General features: G+C 35.0%; 2 protein-coding genes across 3 annotated transcripts; one reads left to right on the forward strand and one right to left on the reverse strand.

Annotated features, from left to right (window-relative positions):
* Positions 1-102: 102 nt before the first annotated feature.
* On the reverse strand, positions 103-4,713 carry LOC135681721 (large ribosomal subunit protein mL63). Of its 2 annotated transcripts, XM_089111725.1 has the most exons (4): positions 4,541-4,713; positions 1,272-1,383; positions 273-468; positions 103-222 (listed from the first exon to the last, which is right to left on the reverse strand). In XM_089111725.1, exons 1-3 carry the CDS (start codon positions 4,597-4,599, stop codon positions 283-285), a joined length of 357 nt encoding a protein of 118 aa, XP_088967851.1. In that variant the 5' UTR covers positions 4,600-4,713; the 3' UTR covers positions 103-222; positions 273-282. The 2 variants fall into 2 exon arrangements, with proteins under 2 accessions (XP_088967851.1, XP_065052385.2); XM_065196313.2 differs by having other exon boundaries at positions 103-468.
* Positions 4,710-13,445, forward strand: LOC135681720 (N-alpha-acetyltransferase 20). The gene is made up of 6 exons (XM_065196312.2): positions 4,710-4,868; positions 5,961-5,985; positions 6,321-6,411; positions 8,536-8,671; positions 10,275-10,411; positions 11,727-13,445. The coding sequence occupies exons 1-6, from the start codon at positions 4,816-4,818 to the stop codon at positions 11,810-11,812; spliced, it is 528 nt and encodes a 175-aa protein (XP_065052384.1). The 5' UTR covers positions 4,710-4,815; the 3' UTR covers positions 11,813-13,445.
* The last annotated feature ends 1,109 nt before the right edge of the window (positions 13,446-14,554 follow it).

Here is a 14,554-nt window from a genome sequence, read left to right on the forward strand (position 1 = left end):
AAACTTCCCTAAGATTAAAAGTAATAGGAAGCTTTATCAGTTCATTTTTGGTCAAATAGAAATTTTTTATCGTGTGTATATTGAAGAAAGAAACAAAGAGAGTTATATAAATTTGCCACATTGTACAATGGCTGTTTCACTTTAATACAGCCCAATGAGCCTGTTATTACCAAAATTACATAACTAAGAAAAACAATCAACACTGAAAATAATTTGTAAGAGCCATAAGGACTTAATCTACTGGATTCCATAAGGACTTAATCTACTGGATTCCATAAGGACTTAATCTACTGGATTCCACTTTCTTGCAACATTAATATGCTCTAAAAAACTCTTGGTGTTTTTAGTTGCATGTAAACTGTCTAGTCCAAGAACATCTGGTCCTAAAGTTTTTAATCTATTTTGCTTCTCAAAGAATTTTCTAACTGATTCCTTCTTCTTCATGACAGCGTGCCCATGTTCCTCTTCCTGGAAAAAAGCAGTTACAAGAATAACCTTAAATTTCTTGTTGTGTAATGTTTGTCTTTACTTTTAATGACAAAGAAGGAAGCAATGGTCAATTAAACAGCGAGAATCTTTACAAGAAGGCTAAGCCTATATAGAAACGTTGCAGGGAATGCATTTACATTTGCTTTATAAATATTCAGATAGAAGGACTCAGTTCTCTAGCAATACATTTTGTACCAAATTATATGTGAAGAACTACACAAAGAATTTTTAGAAGGACAGTTGAAAAGAGCAAGAACTGTATGAATCAGAGTTAAATTTTAAGCTCTGCACTTTCTATATAAAGACCTTTTTGCTGTACATGTAAAGGGTTGGACCACTTTTTCAAACCATTTGTGCAGGCCCTTAAAAGATTTAAAAAACGCCTTTCCAAGAGATAGTGCAGTAAGTGAAACTAACATTAAGGAAAAATTTTTCTATCGTATGGAGGTCAACCAACCAAGAGGTCAAAAAAATTTCAAATGAAACCATAAACTAAAATTTCTCGGTCTTTTTCTTAAACATTAACATTGGCTTAATTTCAAACACTTTATTTACAAAGGGTGGATTTTTGTAACTTTAGAAACCATAAGAAAACTGTAGTCAAACACACAGGGGCCTATAAGCATTCTTCACCTACATAGATACAACATTGATACATAGACATTGCTTTCATTGGCCCTGTCTCCACGCTTGCTGATCGGATTAGCACCTTTTTTCAACATGCATGTCAAGAAGTAGATTCAACCAAAGGATGGCAAAATGGAGATTTCAACAATACTCACAACTGTCAAATATGGAGTAGCAATCATTTCTTCAACTTGGCGGACTAACAAGGCTCTTTGTAGTTTGTTGTATTTCATGTGACCAGTCACTTTTCTTACTTTTCTGTTTTTTCTGCAGAAAGAAGGGAAGCCTCTGTAAAAATCTGTGGTTACTTGGAATAAATCAGCTGGTCTTAGTTAGACAGATGTCATATAAATAGACCTATTCATTCAAGTTATTGTATGTCTTCATATTATGAACCATAAAATTAATATACCATTTGAAAATTACATATGGGATGTTGTGTTAATAAAGTAATAGAATGTAAAGTACTCCAAGCAACACTGTGTGTATGCTTATCAAACAAACAGAAGTATAGTGCTTCTTTTCAAGCTGCATATTAGAAATTTCAGTGCTTTTTTTATAAAAGCCCTTGCAAAGAAGAAATTGTTTCCAATCAATTGGGAAAGTGTGCAATCGGTATATATTCAGTGATTGGATTCAGTTACAACAAGATGTAACAGAAAATCTAGAAAATACTAACATAAGCCCTTGAAAGTAAAAAACTACACGATGCTGCAGTATGCAAACCATTCACAAAGTGCATACTGCTAATATCCCATTAAGGTGAGTTTGTTTTCTACAGACATTCTAAAAAGCATTGTTTTCAGTGATTTTCCTGGGCACAAGCCCCATAACAACCTGACCTAATGTTTTTCATCCAATGTTCCTTATCCAATATTCCAACCATTTTTAAAATCACTTTAACTGCCATGAAAATATTCTAAGTGCTAATATAGTTCAAATACTGAGTGCCTATAGTATTCCAAAACATTTTTGTTGGAATTTCTTTAAATGCATTTTTCCATGAGATCTGGTTAATTCAGCTTGCTTTTATTTCCTTTGTTTTGATACTATAATGTCTGATGGCTTTGAATCGTCTATGCCACTAGCTTGGGTCTCAAAAGATGACTAGAAATGTGTTAATTGATGAGCCTGAGCGATTCAATGCTTGTATGGTTGGGTTTGCAAGAGTGCTAACAGGATCGCGAGTAATCACTTGCATCAAATGAAAAGGCCTGCAACACAGAAGTGAGGCAAATGGAAAATAGCATATGAGATTTGAACATTAATTGCCACTTGCAAAGCCCATGAAAACTTTACACTTTCAACAAAGAGTCTGAACATATTTATTATTGTTTTTACACATACAAGAAAGACTTTGGCTGAAAATTTATATTAAGTAACTTCTCAAATTCACACATGAACGGGAGAAGCTATGTAATGATCCTCTAGGCACTCAATCAAGCCATCGTAAAGTTTCTGAGGCAAGTTTGGAGGCGTTCGCAAAATGACATTTGGAAACACATCAATTCCTTATCCGTTCCCATATAGAACTGGCCTAGGCCCTTATCCATATATTACTGAATTCAAATGAATGTGATACAAAATCATATATGCTGGGATGTGGTCCAAGGGGTACCATCCCTTTTGTCAATGACAAGATGGAGCTGGAGTCTTCTTTTGCTTTTGTTTTTGCAACATTTTGTTAGTGTCCACCTTACATACCCTACTGGCTTTCTTTACACAGGCACACATGGCTATGCTATGAAATAGAAGTGGCATAATGGAAACTGCTTTATGTTAAGAATACAGATGAACAAGGAGGCTACTTTGTCTTCAGACAAATACCTTTTGCCAAAGATCAGTAGTGATACCGAAAGAGTTCTTCCAGTGAAGAGGGCTCAATGAAAACAAGAATCAGATATTTAGAAAAACTGCACATCTTTGACGAGTTAATGTATTTTTCATAATCTTGTACTATTTCTTTCCCCCATTTCAGTTGTTATTTAACATTCTTCCAAAGAACCCTCTCAAGAAAACTATATTTAGAGGTGTGAAATTTGCCTTTCAGCAAGGCCTGAAATTACTGTTATCAACTTATCGATTTTTAACCTGCTGTTATCAAGTTAATTATGCAGGATGATTAGATTCTGAATTTTCTATAGTTTAAATCCATCCTATATCCATACTCTTGCTGTGCTGCCTTTAGCTTGTTTGTAGTCTTCTTTAGCCTATTGCTTCTTTTCTATTGGAATCTTCATTAAAGAAATGCAAGCAACACAGGTTTCGTTTTTTCCTGGGTCACATATAATGGTAGTTTAACTGTATTTTAAAGTTGCATGGCATGAAAAATATTGGATTGAATTATTATACTACATGAAGTATGAACTATCTTTAAAGTACAATGAAAACAATATTTTGATTGCCCTTTAAAATTGACTAGCTTGGTATACTTTTTGGAGGATAGGGGTTACACTGTGCTTTAATTTCTATAACCTTCCCATTATAAGTGCATGTAGCTGCTGCAACCAAACCAGAAATTTTAAAATTTTTCCTTTTGTAAATAACAAAAAAGTAAATACAATTTCAAAGGTAAAATATCAGAGGAGCCCCCAGCTAGATCCCAATCTGGAAGGCTGAATATTATTTGGAAGAACTTTTTCACAGAGAGATGCATCAGTACCTGGAATAGTTTGCCAGAAAAAGTAGTCCAGGCGAAAAATTTGAACATCTTTAAGAACAAGCTTGATAAGCATTGGGAAGACCAGAAATTAAAACTGCAATTTTTTGTTTAAAGAGTTATTTCTTTTATTTTGATGTTAAGAATCAAGAGCTGAGGTGGCCCAACTGCAGAAGGAAATGAGCCATGTCAGTAAATGAAATTTTTGATTCTCTCAACTTTTTGGATTTTCGAGTTCTTGAAATTCAAAGTTCCAAGAAATAAAGTTCGAAGAAAATAAATGATCCCCCAAAGTTCCTTTCACTGTGTTTGGAAATTGAAAGTTCCTGATTTTTTTCTTTTTAAATTTGTAGGTCCTAAACGTGTTAGGTTTTTTCACAACTGATCCATACCACTGCTCTTGAGCCACCTCTAACCAGATTAATAAAAAAAATTATATTTTTGATTAGATTATTGAACATGCACAGCAGCGCTTACAACATTAAATTTTATATGTGATATGGCTATGTGATATTTTTTTTAACAAGAAAATGTGTTAGAGCTATTCTTATTAGGCTGCACTTTATGCCCTTTGGAAGCTAACTACATACGTTTAACAACAAAGGCTGCACACTATGTTAGCACACTTGCACGCATTTTTCTGCTCTGGTACACACAATACTTGTTGACAACTCCCCCATTGCAGTCCCAAGCCATTCTTGCACTTGGCAGTGTAGTCTGGCAGTCTGCTGAGGTGCCAGAAGTAAAACATATGAAAAATCTTACCCCGACCATATTCGTCCTGGAAATGATCTGGCACTCATCAAGAAGCGCGTGAACCACATTTCTATGCAGATACTCCAACTACGAGCGTTTTTTGCGTAAAACGTTCAATTTCACAGTGATTTCGGGCTAGGCCCACAACCCAGAACACTTGCCAGCCTCGAAGTGAATTCCATGTGGTTGTTGCTACATAGAACAAGAAATCAAAGATCCAAGAACTGGGTTGATTGGAAGAGGGAAAAATAATTGGCATAATAAGGGCATAATTACTGTAGAAAATGACAACGTTACGGCCGTTTACTTGCAACGATCTATTCCGCTTTAATAATGTGTAAGTACCGCAAAACAGTTCATAGGTTTCACTGAAGCAAATGTAATCCTACCCAACTAGAACTTTCTTTAGGATAACATGATGTGAATCATGACAGAATCATTGATGTGTGATTCTGTTAACTTTATGAAGCCGATTCTGACATGTTGAAATGGGAATGTTGAAAACTCTTATATCGCCCAAAAACTGCCCTTTTGCAATTTTCATAATGGTTATGGCAAAGAAAAACAAACAAAACGAAATTACATGATTTCTTCGTTGATTTAACAGCAAAACTTGTTTTCAGAATGGAAAAAAACGTTAAAACTTTGGATACACATCTTGATAATCTAGCCTGCAAAGTTAATGCTTTGTAAAGGGCATTGTTCCATATCTTTTTGCTATTGATTTATCCTATGGTCATCCCTTTTGCCTAACTCTGTTAAATGCCTATGGCAGATGGAAGATGTGCTATGTTTGTTTTTGTTTTTTGTATTGTTTGTCACACTGTGAAGCTTATGCTTATCGAGCAGTGTGCTGGTCCTTCCTTCCGATGTGACCACCCCTCGTGATTCCTATTCCTGGAATTACAGAGATCTGGCAACTCTCCTCACTCTGGGTGAAAGTTTAGTCATGCCATGGATGCAAACCACAGAGCCTGTCCATTAGCAGAAGATAGCAAGACCTAGGATTGTCTATTTCTTGCAAGTTGTACACAAACAATAGGTTGTATTGTTGATATAATCAAATGGAAGATTTTAGTCTAATTTTACTCAAAGTCTGCTGTGCCAGGTTTCTCAAACTTTCAACATGCATCATTTCAGGTCCACACCAGTGACTCTGTGAACGGTCACCGACTTTATAAGGTATATCTGTGACAGGTTATAAAAATTTGTATAATCTGCTATGAGCCAGAAAGAGTTACAATTTTCATGCAGGACCCTGCCCTTGCGTCTCATTACATGAATCCAACATGAAGGAAGTGTTACCAAGGATGGTATTTTATAAAGTGGGCACTTGACCTCCAACCTGACTTCAACAAAATCTTATCTTAATGTTTTTATAAATTTCATTGTCTTCGACGATAGTTTTATCAATTGTGATATTTTTCAGCAATCTGGATCCATTGACAGAAACTGTATCATTTCCTCGAATTTTTCAAACAAGTTATTAACAAACCACTTTTTTATTATCAGCCATAAAATGTATTTCATAAGTTAGCCCTATATGGTGCATGCACTTTGACAGATCAGCATAATGAACACTGTATAATGTATAACAAAAAATAATGTGTTTCTAAAAGTGCCCAGTTATATGCTATAATCAGATAGCCATCCTTTTTTGTCACGTAGATAGGCACTATTAAAATATAACTTCAACACATAAGTAAATTTGTTCAAGCATGTATACTGTAAGATTTATTTTCATCATAACCAACCAAGATATCCAAAGGCAACCTTAACTTTTTATCAGTATGGGTTGCCATTTTATCTATCTTATCTGGCACATTGGCCAGAGTATTTCCAAGTTGCAGAGTCTGCAGATGGAAAAATTATGGGTTATAGTAAGTATTATAAATTATTCATTTTTTTTCTTGTAACTTTTGCATTGCTGTTTTTGTTCCAGTGCCCCAATAATCATCACTGTGATCATGGCCCTGGCTTTAAAGAGCCCTCCCCCACTCTACATTTTCTGGCATCATTATAAGTTGATCTTATGGCTCCTGCTTCACATAGATACAGTGCATCATTACACCAGTTGAATCAGAGTTTATAGCAAATATAGAAATTTGGGACTTGGAATTAAGTTGTTCATTGTTCATATGATCATAATACTCATTATCCTGCATTGAAGAACAAGAGAATTATTGAAGATTATTCAGAAAGTGAAAGTTAAGTTTCTTTCTTGGATTTAAAACAATTTCAAAAACAAATTACAAAGAAGAGCAAAACGGAAAAGCAAGCAATTGAATATGTAGCCAGCAGAACACAGTTTGAATGAAAAACTTGTTCCATTTTTATGGTAATATCTTTCTACCAATTATTTACAGCCTTAAAATTGAGCTAGCAAGAGGACTTAAAGCATAGCTGTCATAAGTGGTTGATTTATTTTTTTTCAAAATTTGAATGATGCAAGACAATCTGCTTGCTCGTTTTGAGGAATGCAAAGAAATTGCAATGATCCCGTTCTGTAGACATGAAAAGGAGTTTCTTCAAAATCTTGTTTGTGAAAGGAAACTTTCCATGATCAACAAAATAGGCAGGAAGAGTAAAAACAGTTTCGAACAAAAAAAATTTCCTAGCTCTTATTGGAACTGATTCTTGAAGGACATTCAGCTGCTACTTGCACTCCACCATGGAGCAAGGCCGTCCATCATCTCAAAATGGTACCAATTTTGATGTTGATGTCAAGATAATAACATGTGAATTTGCTGCTTCCAAGACAAGGAGACAAGCAGTCTCTAACTTTATAATTACATAAGATTTTTGACTATTGACATATTAAGTATGACATGTAAGAGGTCTATTGACATTTTACTTTTGTTAGACTCAAATCAATTAGCTAATTTAATCAAATTTTATCTTATTATTAAATTTTGCCGTTGTTATTTTACCAACAATTTTTTACAATCCTGTTTTTACCTTAAGAAAGTCTGAGAACTTAAAGGGTATCTGTGTTGCTAAACTATAATATCTTCTTTAGATATGCAAACGATCTCTTCGTGGTATAAAGTTAAAAATGGCTTTGAAGAAAGCAAACACGTGTAGACAGAAAGAGTTCGTTTTCACCTTAGGACTCCATTTGTAACATTTTCAATAGGCAAGCGGCAAGCTGTCGTGTGCTCGCGTTTCTGATTGGCCTATTTCGACCAACAACTGGGTATATATATATTTCCTAGCCTCGTGTTTTCTAACGTCTGTGTTCTAACGTTTTCTTCTCTTCAGTGCCGTCGGAACGAAATTCATATTGGGAGGCTGGCCATTGTATTCCTTCTTATTCAGTACACTGTTATAAAGGAAACATACTACGGTTTGACAATTATTGGGGGCTCTAGCCACCCCAGTCCCCGGTTCCGACAGCCTGCCCTTAAGAGTATCAGACGAAAAGCCTATGAATGGCTCAAAATGTTTGCTTTTTCAGAGCCATTAATATCTTCTTTGTGTGTTCAGTTTTATTTGAATTTATGAAGACTTGTGTTCCTCGGGTTTTTTTAGTGATATTTCATTCCTTGTTTCATAGAATGCTGAATGAAAGCTGAATTCCTTGTTGACAATATATACTAAAAATATTCGAAGATCTTCTAGTAAAAAAGCTTGGTTAAAAAATTCAAGAAATTCTTGTTAGATAACTTTTGAATAGATCCATTGGATCATATATATATATTCATTGGATCATATATATATATTGCCTCTACCCTGTACTTTATGTTTTTTCTTTTGTTCTTCCTCGCGTTTTTCATTTTATCTCATCTTTCCGTTCATTTTATTCCAATTAAACATTAAATAAAATTATTATAAACTATCTGAAAATGAAATAAGTAAACAGCGATACATTTATTTCTGAATTCTTTAATTGCATTTATTTATTAGCTGTAATAGCAGAAAGCATGAAAATCAACTGCCCGATCCTTATTTATGGGGATATCGACATGCAACTAATTTTATACTTCATATGACTTTTACCATAGTAATGGGAAAGGCAGAAGGCACAGTGCAAAATGAGCAATGGCATGGGCACGTGACAGCACTTTCGGTTTCGCCACAGTTCCGAAGACTTGGTTTAGCAGGCAAATTGATGAGTGAGCTGGAAAGAATATCTGAACAGTAAGGCCCCGTTCAACTATGCTCAACTTCTAGTACAAATGAATGAGATTAATCTCAAGGACTCAAGATCTTTAGCCTATTATTTATAGAAAGGCCTATACACTCTTTTCATTCTATAAGAACAATTTTATAAAAACACGAGCCTCAAAATTCTTCAAAAGTTAAGAACAAATTGAGAACAACAAGCTGAGGCTGAGTTTCTGCAAAATGCAATTTTGAACACAACTTTTTCTCAAAAACGAGGATTTTTAGCCATGTGTGGGTGGTTTTCGGTGAATATTTAAACTTGGCGGCAAATGAAGTTTGTCTCACTCACTTTGTTGGCAAATGAGGCCTGAACACCACCCTAGAACGAAAAAGCTAGCAATTTTACTGCTAACAGCCTATCAAATTAAGAACAAATTAAGAACAACCCAGCCTCAGATTTTGGAAAAATTTGAAAACAGTCAGCCTGAACTTAAATTTACTGGTTCTTATAAAAAAAGTGTAATGTTCGTTTTCATTCTTAGATTTGTCAAGTTGTGATTGTTAGCCAGGCTGCACTAGAAGCCTGTATATGTACTTAACATTTATGCCCATGGCAACTTCCTACACGACAAAAGCTATCAAATTTTGCTAGATATTTGACAAATCTGATGGGCTTTGTCCAGGAGCATAGTTGCTGAACGCTGTGATCGTCCCCTAACTTACCAGATTTTCGAGAAACTTTCCCCTCCTTCAAAAAAGTTTAACTTCCTCTGTAACCGTGGCTATGATTCAATTTTATTATTAATATTAAAAAATTGAATAGGAAGATCAGCAATTTTCAAAACCAAGTAAAGCACAAAGCTGCAAACATTGTTCGAGGGTTGTAATTATAGTGTGATTTGTATCACAGAAGTATGTATGAATATGTCTTTTATACAATTGAAGCTTTTATGCATGTGTTCAATATTTAAGTACAAGAATGTCAATGTCACAAAAATTTACGACAAAGAAAATTACATAACCTTACCACAGAAAAAAATTGACACAAAAGTCATATCTTACTAGATAAGGACCCTACGGTCATATCTTTGCGAGCAAAAATATTTGTCAGGCCATGAGTCTGAAAATTGAAGATTGTTGAGTTCTGTATGGGTCATATTTAGGCTAAAATTTGGGTAATACATCCCTTGATTATACCTATGGACTTAAATTTAAAAACAAAACACAAAGCAATGACAATTAAATTAACTAATGAAAGAAAAAGATGTTCACGAAAGGATAGGGCAAATGAAGATCATGGAAATCGCTGCGATGGACGAGGACTTGCTGGATTTTTCTTTAATTTTTCTTTTGCAACCAAATGACGTAAAACAGTTTGTCCCTTCTTGGAACGTCCACCTGATTTGTTAATGTAATTAAGTTTAGAATCTATTTGGACATTCTGTTTTCCTTATTTGCATAGGTTTTACTTGGTAGGATTCCTAGCTCGTCCTATTTTAGATTTGCCTACTATAATTTGAATATTTCAAACACTTATTTTCCTAGCCTTTATTGATCGGTACAACCCTCGATCACATTTAAATCCAACATCTTTTATATGACGAGGCTCATGAAATATTGCTAACATCTTTTTTAGGAAAAAGGCTTTCTTTGTCGATTTGTTTGTCAGAGTTTCCAACAAGGTTGCTGTTGACATGTACAAGAAACTTGGATACACGATTTATAGAACAGTACTGCAATATTATTCGGGTGACCCGGACGAAGATGCTTATGGTATCGTATGAGTTTATACCATTGCTCTTTGCATGAAATGTGTGATGTTAAATTGGAGTTTGGTTGGACTAGGGAACTATTCAGGAGGTGTACATCGTAGATATCTACCAAGGTTGATGCCTCAAAAGATATAGGCTGAGTGCTGAAGAGGCAAGCACCCATTAAACAAATGCCATTAAAAGGGAAAATGGACGCTGAATTTATGAAATTTTTCAGGTGATATTCTCAAGGTTGATTGCCTTCCTGTTTGGTAAAGAAACGGTCGAGAGATGTTTCACTGCTATGAATTCTTGTCTTTATTGGGCAAAGCCCTTGCTTTTAATCATTCTTAAGTCCCCAAAGTCATTTTACTCAAAAAAGTCTCTTTCACTACTTTTCCTGATAAATGAAGCAAACCTCATTTGTGTGTTTTGCATAGAGAATAACGATATCAAAAAGTCAATTGGCTTTGCAATGGAATTATTTATCAGTTGAAATAACTGTAGCAACCAGGAAATACTATATCCACTGCCTAATGACATCATATGACGTCAAGTTAGCAACACAGTCGAGTATGATAATCAATTTGAGTGGATAGAGAATAAAACAGGATCTTTGCTTCAGTTTTCTTCACGTTGTGGAGAAACGCATGAAGTCTTTTCTAATACGAAAAGGAACATATGTACGAGACTCCTTTCTACTTAGCTGTTTATTTGAAAGAATCCCAAACATTTATTAGAAGTTTCCAAAGAATAAGCCTTTGTTGGATTTTCTCTGTTTCTCACATTTCATATGAAGAAGTTCTTCAAATTTTAGAGGCGGAGCTTATCGGTTTTTTCATTAGAAACATATACCATGGCTATCTATGTGACAGGTTTTTTCTTTTGTATGGTAAACCGATAGGCATATCAGTTCTTAACTGTCTAAGAGCTTCAATGCGATGGGATAAGATAACCCAGGTGGCATATATTGAATCATCAAGAAGGAATAGACTAAGGAAGGTTTAAGGAATTCCAGTCATCGTCGTATTGTTTTTGGGTACGTCATCAGCTTACATATTGTAAGAGTGTTTGTTTGACATTCTGGTACTGCCAAATATTTCTATATCATCTTTAAATTTAACAGTCGTGTTGATAAAATCACGTTCTGAATTTTAAAAATCATAGGAATCTAAATTCTGAATTTTAAACTTTTTACTTAAAAGGTGTTCTGACAAATTTACCGCAGAAGTTTTAAGTGATCTTGGAGCGTCGTCGATATGAGATATCTACCAGCTCTTTGATGTTGTTTCTCCGATTTGATTCAAAAATTTTGACTGTCATATTTTATATTGCAGATATGCGGAAGGCCCTTTCACGGGATGTTCATCGGAAATCGGTAATACCGCTAAAAGATCCTGTTCGCCCAGAAGATGTTGAATAGCCACAAAGATGACTAGTCCCGGAGGGTGCAGTTTGCTGGTTTCTACACCCTCATGCGTATCCTTGGGGTTTCTGCAAAAATATTTGGAGGTTTTATAGACCATCCGAAAAAAATGGGATCGATTAAATTCTTTACATGAACATGAGGTCATGGTATATCCACCTTGCACTGCACCCACCGTGGAGCTAGTATGCCCATTTTTTACCAAACGTTGCCCGGGATTCATTTGAATATCAAATGTATCTTCTTACAACATCAATGGCTAGAAACTGAGTTAAATTCAACCTGAAAGAGTTTGTGAATATTGAAAAACAATTTCCCATTAAAATCGACCATTTGATCTGATATTAGTTCGCCCGAGCAACCCCTTCGTTTGATTCTGTCGTTACATTAAACCCTTCCTTTTGATACTTTTTTAAGTTCGTGGTTAATATTTTTTGCTCAACTGTTAATCCTATTTATAAAAATGCCTGTTGTTTACCGTGCTTAGATAAATTTGTTACTGCCATAACCCCATTATAAAAATATAATCTTGGGTACACTGAAGAGATCGTCTGTGATGATTAGTTGACCAATTCCCCTTTATAAAATTGATCAAGTTTGTTCCCGCTAGGCATGCTTTTCCTTCGTCCAAATATGATTTTCGACACACTGTAAAGTATTCAAAAACCCTAAGATTTGTTTTTAATCATTCAAGCTTCAGGCCCGTAACTACTTTTGTCCTAAGGAAGTTTTTGGCCCAATTAAATTTTGAATAAAACCCTTTGCTTTCAATGAACAATCTCTTTTCTTCCCATGGGTTTAAACAGAAATGCCCCCCCCCCCCCAAAATAATTCTTTCCTTCGTATGGCTCTGCAAGCTTGAAGTAATATCACAAAATTGCACACTTCTTAGACTTGCACGTTTTTCTTTTTTCCTTTTTCTTCTTGTACATTACACCATTTAATTGGCAATATTTAACTTTGAAAATACAAGCGCAAAAATCTGCATCTGGATTTGGTAATTTCAAAATCATAAGTTTTACTAATAAATGGATGAGCTTTCATGAAACTATATATAAACTTGTATGTGGAGATGGCTGAAAATTTGTTTGGTGCTGCAGCGCTGTTATAATCAATTCCGTGCCTTTAACCTAGACTTAATTGTAATCCATCCAGAAGAAAGGCCCAGAAAGTCACCTTGCAAAATAAACACTGTCTCCTGCCTGCCATTATAATTGGGCTCAAAAAAGGGAATAAGTGTTTTCGAATCTGAAAAGAAATAAATTGAGTGAAACCTGAAAGGAATTTTCGGCATCATATTTATTCATAGCAATATTAAACAACTAACTTTGATATGTTTGTAATAGCTTTTTTGCTTATCAAAAACTTCAGTTACTCTTTGGTAAAGTTGCTTTTGCTACTTCGCATCAGTTCTTGCTTCTCTCTTAGTTTTTTTGTAATTTATATCATATTTTACTGATTTTATTTGTGTTTTCATTTTGTATCAATGTTTAGATGTTCGACTGAATTTTGCAGCTTTTTTATTTCTTAATATTCCGTACTAGCACAGATATTTAACTGACATAAAGATGTCTTTAGCAATAAAGTCTGACCTTTTTAACACTGTTTTGTTGAAAAATGTTTGAAAAGGCTTTTGACGTGTTTGTTGTTCTGTTCAGGGCGTAAGTCGTATAATCATTGAATCTTACGTAATATCAGGGATGTTATTTGCATCCTAATACGGTTACGTAGTGTCGGCCGCCTGATCGAGGCCATAGAAAGATTCAAACCAAAATTGCAACCGTTTGCTTTACTCTACGGACATTTGCTAAATTAATTGTTGCTTTTTATCGATTGTTTAATAAAAGTAACCATTAATAAATATTTTGTTGGAAATTGAATTTCAGTAGTTGAAATACTTTATCTTGATTCCCTGGGAATGGCTTCATAACTTGGATACAGACAGGCCCATGGAGCCCTGAAAACTTAGGAGGGGGAGGTGGACGAAAGTTACTCCCAGATTTAACGATCTTCATTATGTTTGCAAGTGAAGGAACGTAAGTGGAACGCAGGATCAAGGAGTGCAGGGCCTATTTTATGGAAATTTTCCAAGACCACACTTTAAGAAAAGAATGCTGTATATGAAGCATGGAATTTCAAAATATCGACCGTTGCCGTAGAAAGCGTTTTTCTTTACTCGTGTAAAACGATAAGATAAGAGCAGAGGGCTATAAGATATTTGAAAAATTAATAATGAAGGGAGTCCGTTTATTGGGGGCCTTTGAGTAAGCTGATCAGTTTCATTTATTTCAGGTTTCAGAGATCGACATCAGCGTTAGCGTTAGAGGATGATATAGAGAATCGATATAAAAAATTAATGACAATAACCCCTGTGCAATTATTCAACAGAGTAAGAGTTTGGCGAATTTAGGCAACCTTTACGCAGTCATATCTCCAGTTTAGGAGCGTAATTCTAAAATGCGCACGATGACAATCTAGAACGACCCTTACATATTTAAAAAATCATAGACTTTTTTGCCTTGAGATTTTTTCGCTTGTAGCAGTTCGAAGTTTGTAGTGCACTTTCACGCAGCTTGGTGGCTGTTTGGCCGCCATTGCTGTTATTATCGCTAGATTCAGGGGTATTTTATAAGCTCTGATTGGATTTTACGCCATTTAAAAGCAAAAAGCTGCTTGTTGGATCAGATTAATCTGGACAAAGAACTTGCGCTACGATTCATGGATATTTTGTACTGTTCT

Source organism: Rhopilema esculentum, chromosome 12 (genome assembly GCF_057945365.1).
Source record: "Rhopilema esculentum isolate cy_ngs chromosome 12, ASM5794536v1, whole genome shotgun sequence".
Lineage (NCBI taxonomy): Eukaryota > Metazoa > Cnidaria > Scyphozoa > Rhizostomeae > Rhizostomatidae > Rhopilema > Rhopilema esculentum.

Bases quoted from the DNA above. Each gene is read 5' to 3' on its own strand.
- LOC135681721 (XM_089111725.1), bottom strand. From the start codon at position 4,599: ATGTGGTTCACGCGCTTCTTGATGAGTGCCAGATCATTTCCAGGACGA. The intron at 1,384-4,540 runs GTAAGATTTTTC...TTCTTTCTGCAG, and splicing joins CCAGGACGAATATGGTCGGG to AAAAAACAGAAAAGTAAGAA. The intron at 469-1,271 runs GTGAGTATTGTT...GCTTTTTTCCAG, and splicing joins CTACTCCATATTTGACAGTT to GAAGAGGAACATGGGCACGC.
- LOC135681720 (XM_065196312.2), top strand. From the start codon at position 4,816: ATGACAACGTTACGGCCGTTTACTTGCAACGATCTATTCCGCTTTAAT. The intron at 4,869-5,960 runs GTAAGTACCGCA...GATATTTTTCAG, and splicing joins CTATTCCGCTTTAATAATGT to CAATCTGGATCCATTGACAG. The intron at 5,986-6,320 runs GTATCATTTCCT...ACTTTTTATCAG, and splicing joins TGGATCCATTGACAGAAACT to TATGGGTTGCCATTTTATCT.